General features: G+C 43.2%; 2 protein-coding genes across 11 annotated transcripts in view; both read left to right on the top strand.

Moving 5' to 3' along the window:
• dip2bb (disco-interacting protein 2 homolog Bb) overlaps positions 1-5,165 on the top strand; it is a 50,310-nt gene extending 45,145 nt beyond the window's left edge. For both annotated transcript variants that reach the window (XM_049000389.1, XM_049000388.1), the window contains one exon: positions 57-5,165. In XM_049000389.1, coding sequence (XP_048856346.1) covers positions 57-309 — 253 coding nt within the window. In that variant the 3' untranslated portion in view covers positions 310-5,165. The remainder of the gene's footprint in view (positions 1-56) is intronic.
• A 1,334-nt stretch (positions 5,166-6,499) lies between these two features.
• Positions 6,500-18,058, top strand: atf1 (activating transcription factor 1). Of its 9 annotated transcripts, none has more exons than XM_049000394.1 (8): positions 6,500-6,759; positions 9,499-9,605; positions 11,417-11,539; positions 11,627-11,721; positions 14,167-14,300; positions 15,432-15,611; positions 15,819-15,978; positions 16,684-18,058. In XM_049000394.1, the coding sequence occupies exons 2-8, from the start codon at positions 9,501-9,503 to the stop codon at positions 16,826-16,828; spliced, it is 942 nt and encodes a 313-aa protein (XP_048856351.1). In that variant the 5' UTR covers positions 6,500-6,759; positions 9,499-9,500; the 3' UTR covers positions 16,829-18,058. The 9 variants fall into 9 exon arrangements, with proteins under 9 accessions (XP_048856351.1, XP_048856354.1, XP_048856352.1 ...); XM_049000393.1 differs by lacking the exon at positions 6,500-6,759 and adding an exon at positions 6,792-6,849; XM_049000392.1 differs by lacking the exon at positions 6,500-6,759 and adding an exon at positions 6,902-7,232 and having other exon boundaries at positions 11,417-11,524.
• Positions 18,059-18,928: the final 870 nt, after the last annotated feature.

Here is an 18,928-nt window from a genome sequence, read left to right as displayed (position 1 = left end):
ACCACGCCTCAGTTATGATGAGGATGACTCACTCTCTCTCCCTTCCTTTCCCGCAGCGCTGTCTTCACATGGACCAATCTCCTCGTGGTGGTGTCAGAACTCTGTGGCTCTGAGCAAGACGCGCTGGACCTGGTGCCGCTGGTGACCAATGTGGTTCTGGAAGAGCACCACCTGGTGGTGGGGGTGGTGGTCATCGTGGACCCTGGTGTCATCCCCATAAACTCCCGGGGCGAGAAGCAGCGCATGCACCTGAGAGATTCCTTCCTGGCCGACCAGCTGGACCCCATCTACGTGGCCTACAACATGTGAAGTCCGGCTACGTGGGGACGACTCTGGGCTTCTCTGGGGGGGGTGTTCCATAGGGGGATTTTGGCGACCCCCCCCCCCCACCATTCCACACACGACACGGTTTTCGTGGTCCCAGTATGTACGTGTGCACATGCGCATGTCTCAACGGAGGCATGTCGTCGACGAGCCGGCCATCAAAACCACACACCTCGTAACAGCTTCCTGGATGAACTGTGCAGCATATTTGGGTTGGGAACCCATCGGGATCTGCACCCCATCGACCCACGCGCAGACTTCCCTGCCTCCCATTCAGTGAAGCCGCCACACTTGGGGGTCCTTGTAGGTGAAGAATGCAGAGGGGCCTTGGAGGAAAGAGGAAAGGGGGAGTAGTGGAGGAGGCAACTTGTATTTCTGTTCATAGAGATGAGTGTCATGGCTTCCCTCCCTCCCTCACTCGCCCCACTTGGGCGATCCCACACACATCATGAACAGTGGACATCTATTTTCCATTTGCTTTTCCCTTATTCAGCATTGCTCACTTCTGTATCACTTCCGCTCCCTTTTCCATAAATGCCCCCCCCCCCCCCCCCCCCCCCATTTTGTTCCCTTTAAGGAAAAAGGCCAGAGGAATGAAGGTGAGACTGCTTTCCCAATCACCGTCTGCCATAGCATCTTCACTGAAGCCCTGTCGCAGCTCCTGGCCTGGCATTACTTTCCTGACCCTTTTAGGCCTGCCGTGACGGCCTGCCGTGACGGCCTGCTTCCGCGTGCCTATAAGCACACTCAAGCTCGTTCTGCGGATTCTTCGAGAGGGAGGCGAACCAAGGACTTTTTAAATGGAATCTTGACATGTGAACAGAGCGTCATCATCCTTATGATCCTGAACATGGACATTAGTCATTCAGGTTTCACGCTACACGGACTCAGGCGGACTCACTTGCAAACTGTCTTTTTATGTAAGTGCGTGTAATCTGTTTATTCCCAAGCGTTGTCTGACAGATGGAGCGGTCGATCCACACTGTGTGTGAGTGAGTAAGGCATCGGTTGAAACACACGCAAAGTCAAGTCCCTCAGGAGATGAGGAGAGAACCTCGCCTTACCGAATGTGTGGATGTCCCATTATATTCTCCCTTTTTCCCCTTGCATTTATGTTAACCTTATTTTTGTGGTGGGGGGGATTCAATTAAGTGACAAGGAGTCGAGGGTTGCAAAGTAGTATAATTACAAGTGTGGATATTACATATTTTTAGTCAGACACTGCAGTTACTTAGTTGTTTTTAACTTGTACATCTTACTGTTGCGCAAACATTACTTGACTGACCTTATACTTGACCGCAATTATTTGGATGACTGACCTATTTGTGAATAACCTGTTTCGGAGGAGGAAGGAACATAGAATGATTAGTGGGAGTGAAAACACTGTAGTAAACAGCAACAACAAAAACAGGCATTTGGTGATACCCTGAAGGGGCGCAGCTGCAGAGTAAGTTCTGTGATCCATTTATGCACTTTATTCACACTTTGGAGGATAAATACCTGAACCTTAGAGAAGCCCCATTGGACTAAGTGGGAAATAAATTTTTTTGAATGAAAACGATCCTCATCAGTGCCACGCAGAGACCTTTCATGGGGTAGGTGCTTAGCCGCTTGTCCCCCTCAGTAAATTTGACTTTGTCTGTGTTTGTTACATTTAACCGACTAGGGGGGCAATTGGAACCTCAAATGTTGGGCAAAGGGGCAGGTGTTCAGACACCCTTATCTCCCCCACCACTGATCGCGTTTCTGCAACCTACCGGACCAGAACACGTGACAGCTGTGCTACCATGGAAACCCTTCAGTGGAAATTTAAATGAGATGGATACTACATCCGCCAAACTGTCTTGACTGCCTATTGTAGTTACAGCAAACTTAGGGAATAGATGCCTGTAATTGAACCCAGAAATTGTGACAATGAAACAATGAGGCACGGGACCAGACCAGGTGTTTACAGACCAGATCAGGCGTTTACAGACCACTAGCATAGCTTTCAGGTAGAAATACTGATGCTTTTTAAAAAAATAAATAAAATGATTGTCTGATGGTAATAATGAAAAATACCACTTTGATCCCACTGTAGACATCATAAAATTGAGATTGTTTTACTATATTGCTCTAAAATTTTAAAGCACTTTACTAGTGAAAACAAGTTTGATCTCACTTTGGTTCCTGTGATACGATTTGGTTTAGTACTGAAACTCTCAATCTCACAAGTAAGGCATCTTCAGTGATTATAGACATAAAAGGCACCTGATGCTGCATTTGCATGGATGCTAAAGCATAGTACTGTGATCGTTGGTAATCAAAACAGGGGATCTCAAAATGGGGGGGGGCAATTTCAATTGTCCAGGCAAATGGGACAGGTGTCAGTCAGTCTCAGCTGCTGCCCCCCGCCCCCCGGAGCCTTTGAAATAATTTGGTAAAAAAAAATTGAGAAATTGGTATGACTAACATGACTACAATGTCAAATAAAATTAATAAAACCCAAAGAAACATTGGAAGATCCAGTATGAACCTGTAACCATCATTGCGATTGTAGGGTGTTGGTGCCTTTCTATATATTGAATAAATATGTGAATTTAGTGAATTACTGAACATATACCATTACCATGTAGTTTTACTTGTTTTTGATCACGCACATTTTTGCATTCCGTAGAATGTTTAATTGTGTTGTTGGACTGGCCTTTCACTTTAACCTGTATAGAACACTGGAGAAACACCTTCATTTGTTTACTTAGTGCTTTACACAGTCTCCAACACTCCTTCATCCAAGCATAAGCACGCATTGTTCTGAAAAAGAGAGATCTGAAGTGAGTTTATTTTTTGTTGGCTATGGTGCTTCTCCTAAGTCCATGCATCAAGTGTCTCCTCCAGGGACCAACCTGTATTGTGTGGTTAATCGTCAAAAATTTGTTTGGTCCAGCAGGTCCTTCAGGGACAGTGTCTGCTGCGAACAGGAATTCCCTGGGTGTGAGCTTGAGAACAAGGAGACCTTGTGGAATTATGCTTGGAAAAAGGGATATTTGGGCTCAGGTCAAACCCAGTGCAAAAAAGGGGGATTCCTCTGTCAGGAGTCAGTAATTTGCCAAGCTGTGCCATCTTTTGGCTAGATAATATTTTTCGTTTGATCTCACCTTCAATGCCTATATCTAAAGACAATACGAACTGGTCTGCTAATCACACATACGGCCTAATTTTCTTTTTGAACGTGGAAGCCCTATAATCAACCAGAAGAGGAGGAAAGAGCCAAAAGGACTTTGGTTGTATATTATTTCTATTATGTATAATTATTTTTTGAATGACTCAAAATAATGTGTGATGTAATGATTGGCAACATGCCGCACTATAACCTCTCCAACAGTCGGTGCTCTGCTTAAACAGCTGTTTTGTTCAACCACAGGCTGTAATTAACCATTTATGTTTTTGCAGAATTTAAAGTTGTCTTCTTTCCATAGTTTCAAACAGGTGAAAACATAGAAAATGCTGTTGATATTTCTGATATCCACTGAAACTCAGTAACAACTCTTCTGGGTTCAAGGGAAAATTGTAGACCTTGTAGACTGTATAGGTGCTTGTTTTTCCTTTCCTTATTTAAGAAAAGATATGTTGTATGTGTATGCATTTGTCATGTAAAATAGTCTATATTGAATAATTAAGAATATTTAGAGAGATGTTTAAGATTGTGGGACGTCTTTACCTTTAGCAGTGTAGGGTTCTTTTAACGCTCCTATTTGAGCTTTGAGTAGAAATTCAAATTCACAGGTTTGTTTTACCATGATGTACAGACTCGCAAATGCTGAACTGCACAACCCCTGTAATTTCTGGGTGCTTCTCGCCTGGTCATTCTGCTTCAGACTAGACCCAGGCCTCATTTTCTGTCATATCTTTCACCTTTACATTACTGTCATTCCACGTTAGGGTTTGAGGGTGTGCTCCAGATATTCTGGGATGGTTTTAGCTTGACATAGACTGTGTGAGTCGCGGTCACGTGTTTTCCTGGAGTGTAAAGCATGAGTCAGACGGGGTAAGAGTCAGTGGCGTGCCTTGACTCCCAGACAAAGCACAAGTCCGATGCAATCTGAGCACAAGCAAGCAGATTGTGAATTTATTAGGAGCAATATCTAAGGACAGGAAGCTTCATTCTTATATGAATTTCCGATTGTAAGCATCAGTTGTGTAAAAAAAAAAAAGAAAAAGAAACAAACCCAGCATGTCATTCCATGTACAAAAACAATATGTACAGTACACTGTGTGCAGTGCAGTTCAGCCAGAAACACCTACAGGAACTGCTGCAGTGTCTCAGTGCAGCTTTTAACACTATGCAACAAATAACGGCAGTTGATTCCAGACGTCTTACACTGGTGAGCATGTTCATGTAGCTAAAACAGTTTTGAGAATTAAAAACACAAGTGCATATGCTCTTTGGGTCAACAAGGGTCAGCTAATGTCAAGAAGCATGGGGTGTAGGCCATGTTGGAGGAAATAACATCTGACCAGGAAAGCAGTATCATAAATCCCATGAATCTTTGATATCCCTTGTAAACATGAAGGGTTTGCGTTGTTCCTATGCTGTGAACGTTTTCTTTAACCTGGGTTAGTTCTGGTTCTGATGGTGATGGCAACAGTGTGGATTTTAAGACTACTGCAGTGATAGGAAAGAGGTACACATGTAAACCTTAAGGCTTTGGAGCATTTTAGCTCTCCTTGAGAATTTTAGGGAAGTGTTTCATCATCCTACTCTCCAACCAACCATCACGTTTTTCATTTTGTACATTGGTGATAACTGTTTTATATTTAAATGGCAAAAAAATAATAAAATAAAAAGCTTTTATTTTGCTGCAGTGCTGTGTTATTGATATCTCTTTATGTCCAATTGAAAAATTAAAATTAATGTTCAAAAGTATGTCTCAACTAGAAAATGTGAAGTTTAATATTGATGTAAAGTTTAATATTTAATAATGAGGTATCTTTTATGAATTCCCTTCCCAAAGTACAGAAATCATTAGCTGGGCACCCACATATCACCATGATTTTCACTTGTACAGGTCTTGAACTTTTTTGTGTTATTAGGTGCAGTCTAGTCATTGCCAAGTTAAGTAACCATATAGACAGAATTCCTCCAGAAATCTTGTCTTCTGTCAGTCTTAAGGCTCTTTGATGACACGTGCATTTTTGTGATGACTGAATGCCTTAAACTTTCCCAAGAAGTATACTACCTACATATCTTATTCTGACACGATAATTCATGTCCATTCATTTTTTTCATTTAAATAAAAAATCAATATAATTTTATGTAATACTTGATTTAGTTGCAAAATGGATTTACCGTTTGGTGGATTGACCTTGCAAACATTTAAGAATTATTAGGCAGAACTCAGATATAGTTTGTATGCATTTAATTCCAATTGACATTAACAACAACCTGTCACAAAGGTGTTTGGTGACACAAGCCTGAACTGTTGACACAACGCAGGCTTGGTCCATGGATTCATTCTGTTTACACCCAATTCTGTCCCTAACACCTGCATGTCACAGCTGAAACTGAGATTCATCAGACCAGGAGACATTTTTCCAGTCTTTAACTGTCGCTTCAGCTTCCTGTTCATAGTTCACACGAATGGATGTGGTTTCCTGCTGTTGCAGCCCAATCACCTCAATGTCTGACGATTTGCAAATTCAGAGATTATTTTCTGTCTACCGCTGTTGTAAAGAGTTCATTTAAAATCACTTTAGCCTTTCTGTCAGCTGAAACCAGTCCATCCATTCACCTCTGCCCTCTCATCACCGAGTGCTTTCCTCAACGATACTACCGCTCATACGACTTTTTTCTGCACCATCCTGTGTAAACTCCAGAGAGCTGCTGTGGGTGAAAATCTCAGGACATCAGCATTTTCTGAAATACTCAAACTACCTCATCTGGCAATAACAACCATTCTGATGCTTGATCTGACCATTAACATTAATAAATATTAGTTCCAAAAATGCACCACAAACAAAAGACCACGCGAAAATAAACCACACTAATCAGCGTCCTGTAATCTGTGCTGCAATGATAAATGTGGCATAAAACACCAGACCTCCAGTGTTTTTTTAGGCGTGAAAAACTTGTTCAGGCTAACGTGCAGCGCGCAGCGCGCCCACCCCACCTTCCCTCCCCCTTCTCGTGAGCGGTCTCCTCTGCTCTCCGCCAATCGCAGAACACGTAGCGAAAAAAACGTCACGCGTCCTCGCAGGGGAGGCGCGCAGCTTAGCCGCTTTCCCTTTGAAGGGAAAAAAAAGCCTTTTTATTTTTTTAATAGCTGGTAGACTAAAAAAACATCTTAACTCATACTCACAAAAATATACACAACAAACGACGTTCCATCGGATAAACTCCAATCCCTGTTGTAATAGGAGCAAAGGCAGCGCCGAGAGCCTGTCAGTCCCGTGGAGAAGGTAACCGTCGCCGCCGCGCGTCCCGCTCGCTCCAGCTGTGACCTGTAATGGCGGCTGCCTCCCGGCTCTTTGTCGCTGTCGAAGGGGAAGGTGTGTTAATGGCTCCCCGTATCGCTGACGTGTGTTGACGCGGGCACTTGCGTGCCAGTGACTTGCTTTTGCGCCGCACGGAGCGAATTCGCTCGCCGAGGCGGGTTACAGTCGCTGGCTGTGCCGCAGAAGGGCGACTAGTTTGTGAGGCGCCGTTGGTTTGTTAGTGAGCTCGCCAGTTCGGCGTCCGGAACCGCACCAGAGTAGACGGGATACCGCGCATAACCTTTAAGGCGTTAGCCAACTAGTTATTCACACTTTACACCGCGCACTGCTGCTTTTTCTTGTGCTTTGTAGCTCCCATTTTATGCTAGTTATTTATTTAGAGTCAGGCTGTGCATCAGCATTTAAGAGTAATATGGAATTCAACCTGGATGGGTTAAGTAAGTCGTTTTGATAGTCGTTTAAGTTGGTTTGTCAGGTTAGCTAACCGTATATATCGTGTCAGCAGGCCTCTTTTCACCCTGTAAGATATTTGGTATTTTCAAGAAGTTCCATTTATCGATGGCGATGGTATCAGTGGCCGGGATAAAGATGCATTTAAATCACTTTTGGTGGGATTTGCATGTGCGCAGTCTACTTTAAAATATATGTACACACAAGTGTATGTTTTTCAGTTTTATTTTTTGGGTCTGCTACACACGTGTTACTTGTCATAACGTCAAGTCTTCTGTGTCATGCTGGTTTTGTTTTTTTGTCTTAGCTGTTGTTATTGACCATCAGTTTTTCAGTAGACTCTTCTACGCATGTGCCCAAAGGTTATGGATTTTTTTATTAATACCTGTCGTCATGCTTCATATTGAAAATGTAAATAAATAAATGCTTGAATTTTAGTATTGCTAGATGTGAACAGAGGTGGATCACTTATTTTGTGCTTGTTGCTCTGATGATGTCAGATGTACTTATGCAAGATCATGTTATGTAAAACACTAATGCAGTTACTGAAGCAATATTGAATAGAATTGTCAAAGTATCATGTTATTGATTTAAGTGGAATTCTGAACGATACGTTTTGAAGGATTCATTTATTGCTGATTTTATGCAATAACAAGACAATGTAAACTGCGACAGTATAATCACTTAAACCCTACTTGCAAGTTATAAATACTAATCAGAAGGTCGCAGGTTCAAAACCCAGCTTCAGCACATCTGCAGGTCCTTCAGCAAGGCCTTCAGCAAGGCCTTCAGCAAGGCCTTCAGCAAGGCCTTCAGCAAGGCCCTTAACCCCCAGCTCCCTGGGCACCGCTACAGGTGGCTACCCTTCACGGACAACTTACTCTACAAAAAAGAGCAGCTTGAGGGAGTCGTTTCCCCACGGGGATCAATAAAGCAACGATTAAATCTTTAGGAAGGACTCATGTTTTTACCATTTCTTCCTCATCCACCTGTGACAGCAACACTGACAGTAGTGAGCATGACTTTAAAAAGATGATTTACTATAGAAACATCACTTGTTTTTTTCCAAATATATATTATGGCAATAGTCACCTGAAAAGTAGAGGATCACAAAGGCTATGTGTGTGATCAGGAAAAAAATATGCAATAATTAGTCAAAGCACCATCCACTGTGAGATGGATGTGCAGTGGAGACTCTCAGGGACATTGCTAAAAAAATGGCTGGTGTGTTGCGCAGTTGGAGGCCTCAGAGACATACCCGTCATCGTGGCAGGCAGTGGGTGTCTGATGCTATCTGAGATCTAGATTGTTATGCGTGCTTGTTTCAGGCAGCTAATCGGCTAATAAGAACTCAAGTCTTTAATAAGCTTGTTCTGTCAGTTTATCAGATGCCGGGAGTAGTTACACATCGATTGCTTTCCAATATTCTCTATATGGAATGCCTTTAGTTTGTAATGTGATGGACTTTTTTTGTTTAGTCGTTGTACCAATTTTAGTTTGATTAAAACCACTGTTTTGCCTTTAATGTTATAATAAAAAGATTGTTGATTTTAAAAGTTGATTAAAAGCTAAAGAGCAATAAACAGGTAACATTAACACATATTGCTGTGTTTTAAGGTAAACCTATTAATAAAAAAAAATCTACTGTCTGAATTTCTCGCGAATGGAAAGTTCTATTTTTTTAATGACTCATTACTGTAAAATAAGGTTGATCAAAAACTTTGTAATTGGCTGTTAAGCCATGTTATATATACCCATACTATGATTTGTGGGTATTGAATTTTTGACGGCACTAGGCCTTGTAAGGTGTTTGAAAATGTAATACATTTCACTCTGTGATCTGAAGACATTTAGTAGCAGATTATGCCAGAACATGTATGCACATGTTGGGACCGAGAGACTACTTCCTGCAATTCTTTTTGGGTGTTTGACTCCTGTGTTTAGCACAGTGATTTCCTCTGGGTTCCCAGCATACCCTTGGAAATGAGTAGATGGGAATTTCCTGTTGTGATCTCAGTAACAGGGGACTTAAGAAACCATCCAGCAGAAATAATTTTTTTAATGCAAGCCTTAAACAACCAGGAAATAGTCAAAATGGGGGACGGGGTGGAATGAGGTGATGGTGGTGATGGTAATGGGAGGTTCTTTGTCAGTTTTATTTTATTTTTTATTTTTTTTAGTCCGGACTGTATGCTGTAGGACAGCGAATTGTAGAGCTTCACTTAGGCACTGATGGGGTTTTGTGTCTCGCAGTGATGATGGAGGGGGTGCAGCAGAGCAGCACCAATGGCAACGATTCCCAGACCATCACCATCCCCACCACCATCAGCGCCTCCCAGATCTCCCATATTGCACAGCAGGTATGGGGCTGAACAGGTTGCACCCCATCTCCCTAAGGGAATCTTGTTATATCTTCATTTGAGTGTAGCGCCACTTTGTGGCCAGACTGGTAATCTACATTATCATTTTGCAAAAAACAACAGGGTCTAGTTTTCAGTTTGCGGTTTTATTAGAAATTGGTAAGTGCTACTGGTACACCAACATGAATCTCTGTTATTCCAGTAAGCTGCTGTGCTGTAGCTTTTGGTGCATTCTTTATCGATTTGTTAGGTATTGTATTATTTGGTCTCCCAAGTCATTAAAGTATATAAATATTTTCAGAAATGATGCGTACTCATAAATTAAGTTGCATAAAGCACCAGTTGTCTCCTAAATCAAGATGCACTTGTCTCCACCCAGCGAGTACCTTTTGCTATCTTTCTAGGGAGCAGTTACTTTGCAGCCAATAAATTGGCTTTTGCAGAGCTAGAAGGTCATTACAGGTTTATGTGTGGTTGGCTCTGGGAAAGTGCTACCAACTCATGAACTATTCATTTCGAGGGACAAAGCAGTCTTTGTGTATAAAACCACCCGCGACACATAACACACCATTACCAGGGTCCTTCCAAAGTGGTGCTGCAGCTGGTGTCCTATTGAACAAGAAGAGCACCACTTTAATATTTAAGTCCCCAATGATTTTGCTCAGGTCTTTTCTGTTTTTCTGCAAGATTCAAAGTACATAGAAAGCAGGTACTTCCACACAGGGATGTTTCCTGTGGAAGTAAACAATTAGCATCCCGTCATGTTTTAGGTCGCTACACATGGGTCAGGATGCAAGGCGAAACAGATAAATGACTTGGAGTCATTAGTGTACGACATGAGAACATAGTTTAAACAAGTGTGGTCTGATGAGAACTTCAGAAAAGGGATGCTGTATTCAGGTAGAAGTGCATAAACACTGAAAATATACTTTGGCAAGTGACACAAACAACAGGCAGTAGTGTACTGAGCAGTGGAAAAGATTCGTATGGTCGGATGAGTCATCATTGAACAACCAGATGAATACATCTGTGCCAGATGTCAGAGGAACCCTGTAGAGGCTCAGGTGTTTTTCAGCCACTGTAAGGGGTTCTGGTAGTTCTGTTATGTGGGATTCACTTTCCTGACATGGTTAGCCCTTAGAGAACAATAATTTCGGTAAATTCAAAGCCTTTCTGAATGATTATACTTCTCATGAAACATCTCTATGCTGCTGGAGTGGAATCTTCCAAAATTTAAAGCCTGTATCCACAGGTCACGAATGGTCAGCTATTGGACAAGTTTTAAAACAGCATAAGGCACATTCCAGGATAAGCCCAGTCAGCTTTTTCTAACTCAAGTGAACCTTACCGGGTGTCTTATTCTGTGTTGTCGGCTATTTTAAAGACTGTTGCCATGCAAAATTTTGTACAAGCTGCAGTAACAATGAAGTATCTTACCATATTTTTCACCAAAATCAGTAAAACCTGATTATGAAATTTGTCCATGATGAATATTATTCCATTGACTTATTGACAAACATGCAGAATATATGCTGCAATTAAGAGATTATGGTCACTCATGGAGGCTTAGCCCTTTTGTTGCTGTTTTTTTAAAACTTTAGTAGTTAACTGTATATATTAGTAATAGTAGAAAAAGGTGATTAATGGTGTAGGAGTTTGCATCATGAAAAAGTGCATTTTAATTGCACAAGGTTTTAACTAAAATGATGGAGATGAAGTTATTGGCAGCTTTGTATGACATGAATATAGTGCCTCCCTTGGATGAAGGAAAGCACTACGCATTACAGGAAGGGGGAAAACTGTGTTTGCAGATGTCCCTTGGCGGTTCCCCGGTGACTGTGTTGCAGCTCCCTGGGGGTCAATTCCAGGTCCAAGGGGTGATCCAGTCTGCCCAGTCATCTGTCATCCAGTCCCCTCAGGTACAGGCTAGCCAGGTAAGGCGGGTAGCGCATATAAGAGGTTGACTGTTTTCGAATCTGCTCTCCCCCTGTCTTTCTATCTCACCCAAGCTCCTTGCATAGGGTCAGTCGGATAGTGATGACTCCCAGGAGTCCTCAGACAGTGCTGCCTCATCTCACAAGTCCCGAGAGCTCTTAGCCAGACGCCCCTCCTACAGGTACTGCCGCCTTGTCACCATAGTTTGATTTTTTTTTTTAAATTAAGATGAGTGTAATGCCAAAACAAACATAAGAAATAATTTAATAATTTATGATATCGAAAGAAATGTGTTCCCTACCCCTAGGCCCCAGAGGGTTAATCATAGTATTTCGTTGGAGCATGTTTGGATTTTATTACAACATTCAGTCTTTTTGGGTAAGAGTGTGTCAGCTTAGTGCACCTTGACTTGGTAACTTTTTATTACTCTTCTACTGCAAAAATGTTCTCTATCCTTCCGTTTCCAAGCCTGGATTTTTATATCCACTATAGATACAGGCAGAATGACTTCAGAATCAAAGTTTTCTTAACAAGGATTTTAACTTTGTCTAACTGTGTCAGACATGAATTCAATCTTCATTTCTTGCAAAATTGTCGCATACTTTGTTCTTTCTGTTATCTCTACTCAGTTTGGCTTCCATCAGCTGGCCGAATGATAATCATTGTAGAATCCATCCATTCATCCATCCATCCATTTTCCAAACAGCTTATCCTACTGGGTCCCGGGGGGTCCACAGCCTATCCCGGAAGCAATGGGCCATTGTAGAATCCATCCATCCATCCATCCATTTTCCAAACGGCTTATCCTATTGGGTCCCAGGGGGTCCACAGCCTATCCCGGAAGCAATGGGCCATTGTAGAATCCATCCATCCATCCATCCATTTTCCTAACCGCTTATCCTACTGGGTCGCAGAGGGACCGCAGCCTATCCCGGAAGCAATGGGCCATTGTAGAATCCATCCATCCATCCATCCATTTTCCAAACCGCTTATCCTACTAGGTCGCGGAGGGACCGCAGCCTATCCCGGAAGCAATGGGCCATTGTAGAATCCATCCATCCATCCATCCATTTTCCAAATGGCTTATCCTATTGGGTCCCGGGGGGTCCACAGCCTATCCCGGAAGCAATGGGCCATTGTAGAATCCATCCATCCATCCATCCATTTTCCAAATGGCTTATCCTATTGGGTCCCGGGGGGTCCACAGCCTATCCCGGAAGCAATGGGCCATTGTAGAATCCATCCATCCATCCATCCATCTTCCTAACGGCTTATCCTACTGGGTCCTGGGGGGTCCACAGCCTATCCCGGAAGCAATGGGCCATTGTAGAATCCATCCATCCATCCATCCATCCATCCATCCATCCATTTTCCAAACGGCTTATCCTATTGGGTCCCGGGGGGTCCACAGCCTATCCCGGAAGCAATGGGCCATTGTAGAATCCATCCATCCATCCATCCATTTTCCTAACCGCTTATCCTACTGGGTCGCAGAGGGACCGCAGCCTATCCCGGAAGCAATGGGCCATTGTAGAATCCATCCATCCATCCATCCATTTTCCAAACCGCTTATCCTACTAGGTCGCGGAGGGACCGCAGCCTATCCCGGAAGCAATGGGCCATTGTAGAATCCATCCATCCATCCATCCATCCATTTTCCAAATGGCTTATCCTATTGGGTCCCGGGGGGTCCACAGCCTATCCCGGAAGCAATGGGCCATTGTAGAATCCATCCATCCATCCATCCATCCATCTTCCTAACGGCTTATCCTATTGGGTCCCGGGGGGTACACAGCCTATCCCGGAAGCAATGGGCCATTGTAGAATCCATCCATCCATCCATTTTCCAAACGGCTTATCCTATTGGGTCCCGGGGGGGTCCACAGCCTATCCCGGAAGCAATGGGCCATTGTAGAATCCATCCATCCATCCATTTTCCAAACGGCTTATCCTATTGGGTCCCGGGGGGGTCCACAGCCTATCCCGGAAGCAATGGGCCATTGTAGAATCCATCCATCCATCCATTTTCCAAACGGCTTATCCTATTGGGTCCCGGGGGGGTCCACAGCCTATCCCGGAAGCAATGGGCCATTGTAGAATCCATCCATCCATCCATCCATTTTCCAAACGGCTTATCCTATTGGGTCCCGGGGGGGTCCACAGCCTATCCCGGAAGCAATGGGCCATTGTAGAATCCATCCATCCATCCATTTTCCAAACGGCTTATCCTATTGGGTCCCGGGGGGGTCCACAGCCTATCCCGGAAGCAATGGGCCATTGTAGAATCCATCCATCCATCCATCCATCCATTTTCCAAACAGCTTATCCTATTGGGTCCCGGGGGGTCCGCAGCCTATCCTGGAAGCAGTGGGCCATTGTAGAATCCTCAGAGTGTAATTCTTCAGGAATATGTGTTTCAGATGCAGATCTTAAATTTTTCCGATTTTTATTTAGTTGACAGATGAACATAAACATCCAATAAAATGTCACTAGTTAGCAGATTATCTAATTTTATAGGACTGAGTGCTGAGTTGCAGTAGAAAACACAGACACCATGGTCCTCACGGAACACGATTGGACGGCCCTGGCCGCTGAGTGACCCTGATTACTGGCCTGTCACCTGTAGGAAGATTCTGAATGACCTCTCGTCGGAGGAGGTGGCATCTCGAAACGAGGGGGAGGAGGAGAGTGCAGCATCCACAGCCATGACCACTGTCACTGTCCCCACTCCAATCTACCAGACCAGCACGGGCCAGTACAGTAAGGCTTCTGCTCACGTTTACTATGGTTTTCTGCTCTTTCAGAAACCTCTCATTATTAAGTCAATGCTGCTGGCTGGTGTCTTCAGTGTAACATTTCTGGCAGTTTAGTATTGTCTGCAGTCTGTTTAGCAGTATATCTTTACGGTGTTTAAAAACTGGTAAGATGGTTTTAAACTAAATATTTTTAGAAAACACTCACTTGCATGATACCCAAAACACATTAATGCCATCATAAACTGCAAAAAGTGACTTGGGAAATCTTATTGAATACCAAGGCATGAATATCAAATCTGCAATGAGTGAGATATTTCCTCATCGTCTTTTATAATATAAAAGGACATACTGACTCATCATATGGGAGCCTATGTAATTAGCTGTAAGTATTTCAGCATTAGATACAAACCGGTTTTTTGACGTTCAGCCCTCCATATGATGTGCTTAAGAAGAAGTGTTCTCGTTTTCTTGGGCATGGCTGTGCAGTGGACACCTGCATGTCCAAACGATCCCCCTGGCTGCATAGCTGAGTACCTAGATTGTAGCAGCTGCATGCTGTGCAGCCCTATACCAGCAATACAGAGCATCAGCACTTTGTACTCAGAGGTCAGCAGGAAAAATTAAAGCTGAGAAAGGTTAATATGAAAAGTTTGCTTACTATGTATTTCTTACATTTTGCAAAATACTCGTATTTACAGTTAGGTTTGTATTAGGCAGCCTTTGATTCTTATATCTGTCACATGGCTGGAGTGATTTTATATTATTTAAAATATTCAAAGTAAGTGTGTAAAGGGGTAGTACATTGATATATCGACACACACTTTGGGGAAATAGAAATTAATATGTATATATTGTGCTTTCATGGGTGGTTGGGATGATGAAACTTCTGGTATTAAATTGACAAAAAGACTTATGATTTTCAAAAGTTATAATAAAGTTTTTGTTTTTCATGCTTTGGTCTTCTGAAACTAAAAACCATCTAAATATAGTCAGTATAGTTTAGCCTCTTATTTATCCTTAATTTGGGTGGGCAGATATTAACCCAGAGCTGCTTTACTGCAGGATAATTACTGGCTGTGTGCAGCTTATATGCGCCATGCTGCTGATGCCAGGTGACGGTGTCTTTCTTTCACAGTTGCGATCGCACCTAATGGCACCATCCAGCTGACCAGTCCAGGTGAAGGCGTGCAGGGTCTGCAGACGCTCACCATGACCAACTCGGGCTCGGCACAGCCAGGCACTACCATCCTTCAGTATGCACAGACTCCGGACGGCCAGCAGATTCTGGTGCCCAGCAACCAGGTGGTGGTGCAGAGTAAGTGAGACATCTGAAGTTCAAACGTCCACATGCCACCTCTGCTCACGCCTGCGTGTTTCTTAAGGAGATTTCAGTTTGCACAGTGATTACAGTCTATGAGGCAAACTCCTAGTCTGAGTACATTAAGGCCCTCGGAGTACATTAAGGCCCTCGGAGTACATGGCCATTTCATCTTCGAGCTCTGAGACTGGTTGTGTCTTTCAGGTGCTGGAGGAGAGGTTCAGACCTACCAGATCCGCACGGCACCCACCACCAGCTCCATCCCCCAAACGGTGGTCATGACTTCCCCCGTGAGCATCCCCTCCCAGAGCACCAAGACGGATGACCCCCAGATAAAGCGAGAGATCAGACTGGCCAAGAACAGGTGTGTGTCCTTCCCACTGCTGCTGCCCACTGCTGCTGCTGCTCACTGCTGCTGCTCACTGCTGCTGCTCACTGCTGCTGCTCACTGCTGCTGCTCACTGCTGCTGCTCACTGCTGCTGCTCACTGCTGCTTAGTGGTGCCGGCCCAGGGAGCCCAGTGCAGTGCTGCAGGCTGGTGCGCATGCAGCTTGGGGGTGGCTGGGATCTGGATGACCCACTACGGGTTTGCTACCACAGAATTCACCGTAATATGTGCTGTGATCACAGCTCACGGCCCCAAGTCACAAATCATACATGTGGGGAAACATTCAAAGCACAATCGCTCAGGCACAGCAGTTATTAATAAAACTGAACAAAACTAAACACTTAAAAAACAATGTTTATATTCCAGCTTGTTAGCATGATTTTGATTGTTACAAATTAATGTTTCTCGCATAAATAGAACACCTCTGTATATTTTAGGAAGTCTTGTTTCTCACAGAACTATTTACTGTCTATTTAAAACATGTTAAAAATGCCTTTTCTCTGGAAAATGGGGTTTTCTTGGAGTTGGATTCATGCAATGAAATGTATGGTCCAGTGAAGTGGTGTTAACTATGGGAATCGATATCACCAGCTGGTACCATTTCTCAGAGTGGGAGGTCTGTCTGTGCTGTGTGACGGTGTCTAACATTCACATTGACTGCTGGCCTCTGTCTCTGTGAAGGGAGGCAGCACGTGAGTGTCGGCGAAAGAAAAAGGAGTATGTGAAGTGTCTGGAGAATCGCGTGGCCGTGCTGGAGAACCAAAACAAGACGCTGATCGAGGAGCTCAAGACATTAAAGGACCTTTACTGCGTCAAGACAGGGTAAAGGGGGCTCTGATGGCTTGCCACATGGACAGCGGGGGCAGGGGCGCGCCCCTCTGCTGCCCCCATCCTCCATGGCTTTCTTTTTATCTTTGTTTTAAAGAGTCTTTGTGAGCAGCAGAATGACCAGCGGAGAAAAAAAAAAAACTTCATAATTGGAGGTGAATTTATTGAATCATCATATTGGATTTTTTTTTTTGCACATGAAATCTGGAATTGTGAACTTTTGAACATTACATTTAATTTTCCTGTATAAGTTAGATTTTCATATCTTTTTTTTAAATGTAGCAATAGAAATCTGCTGTTCCGTTATCCGAAAGTGCAGCAGTATTGTGAGTGTATCATGACTAATCATGTGATTCTTTTTTCTCTTTTGTGTAAGTCAGCATTTTTTCATGTTATCCCCCAAAAAAGGAGAATGTTACAGATTCCCCATTCCAAACTCTGATTTTCTGCGAAACCTAAAGGGTTAATTAGTTGTGTGGCGAGCCAAGCTGTTACAGAGACAATCAGGGAACATGAGTATGTTTTGCTATCTGGGTGACATTCATTTGAATCAGGCTTAAGAAATGTCACTCATTTGGTACATGAATCTTAATAAAGTAAAATATTTTTCCAGTCTTTTGATTTTGTCCTAGTATTTTAAGATTTGCTGAGGCAGGAACTGAAGAAATCGGACAAGCTCCTAATACATCTTCAGACCAAGTGCTCAGGCTTTTTCCTGGACCTGCTATAGAGCAGAGTTTGGCATCAGTGTGTGGTTCTTACAGGAGCAACGGAGCATGAGTCTGATGTGATGAAGTTTGGGCTGCTGGGTCAGTGCACGTGTTCGGCGTCTGAGACTCTGGACTCTATTCTGCTCTATAGCAAGAGGATTTTTTATAGCCACGTTGGAAAACAGCTGATGCAGTTTTTATGTATTAATGGCGAGAGACGTGGGCTCAGTTTGTTTGGTGTTGGATTAAATGGTGCTGATCTAGGGCATGTTTCAGGGCAGCTTTGGCATAAGTGATGTTTCATTTTGTTCTTGTGAAGATAACGGGAGATGTTGATGTCCGTGCTGTAGAAGCTGGGATATGAAGACATCTGTGATAGCAAGGTTAGAGAAATGCTGTTATCAGTGTTTATATTCTTAAAAGGAATAGGATTGATTACTTTGAATGAATGATAATTAATATCTAGATGCTGTAAAATGCTTTTATAAAATAAAATTGACTTACGTTTCATTTAACAAGCCTCTTCATACTTCTATTCAGTGACTGTAAATTACATACTAGCAAGGAATTTCCAACAGATTGTTTCTGTTAAAACATACCTTCCTGTGTACTGTTTGATTTTGAGTCCATGTCCTCCAAACAGAATAAATCAAATATCAGACTTTCAGAATATTCTTTGACAGAATGACATTTAACGGTAAAGCGCCATCTACCTTTCCTAACACTTCCATGTTGGAAATATGTCGGACCAAAATCTAAGATTGAAGCAGGACCTCCATTTCGGTGAAAGGTACCTCGGGATACAGCATGTTTGTCTTTCTCTTATCAGTTTGCCGCAGTATGGGGAACATACTAAACAATGCTGTTTGATAACAAACCATTGAAGACGGAATCTGATTATTTTTGTTCATTAACTTCGGTTGAAGGATAAGGCCTCAGTAAAAAGGCTGGGTAAAGATTTATATAAATTTCATTCGTTAATAGATTTACATGCTTACACATACATGGTTAGCTGCTGCTTCTTCTAGTTCAGCTCTTAAGCTTTAAGAACGTTTGACATCAAGCTACACTGAACACCTTTACAGTACAATGTCTTTTTACTGTGTTCGACTCAATTTGTGTTTAATGGCTGATCCTGTGTTATTTTAATTAACTGCTTCTAGCCATGGCTGTGGATTCCTGAGCTTTCTGCAGGAAGCATTCGCCTCAAAAGATTGTCCACCCTGGACAGGATAGCACTGCTGCAGGACACCTCCTCTTACACTGAAGTTAGGGCATGCCTTTGGCCGGAACCCTGTTGTACCTCGCCGGGCAGAGAATGGAGAGAGGCGGAGCTGGGCTGGGGTGAATCACACAAACTTTTACCCTTGAGCGAATGACCCACTATA

This window comes from Brienomyrus brachyistius, unplaced genomic scaffold, assembly GCF_023856365.1.
Source record: "Brienomyrus brachyistius isolate T26 unplaced genomic scaffold, BBRACH_0.4 scaffold50, whole genome shotgun sequence".
Taxonomy (NCBI): Eukaryota; Metazoa; Chordata; class Actinopteri; order Osteoglossiformes; family Mormyridae; genus Brienomyrus; species Brienomyrus brachyistius.
Note: the sequence above shows the minus strand (reverse complement) of the source record. Positions and strands in the feature narration are given on the sequence as shown.

Excerpts from the sequence above, each read along its gene's own strand:
- atf1 (XM_049000391.1), top strand. The coding sequence starts at position 7,157 with ATGCTAGTTATTTATTTAGAGTCAGGCTGTGCATCAGCATTTAAGAGT. Across the intron at positions 7,233-9,498 it reads ATTCAACCTGGATGGGTTAA|TGATGATGGAGGGGGTGCAG; the intron begins GTAAGTCGTTTT and ends TGTGTCTCGCAG. Across the intron at positions 9,606-11,416 it reads TCTCCCATATTGCACAGCAG|ATGTCCCTTGGCGGTTCCCC; the intron begins GTATGGGGCTGA and ends CTGTGTTTGCAG.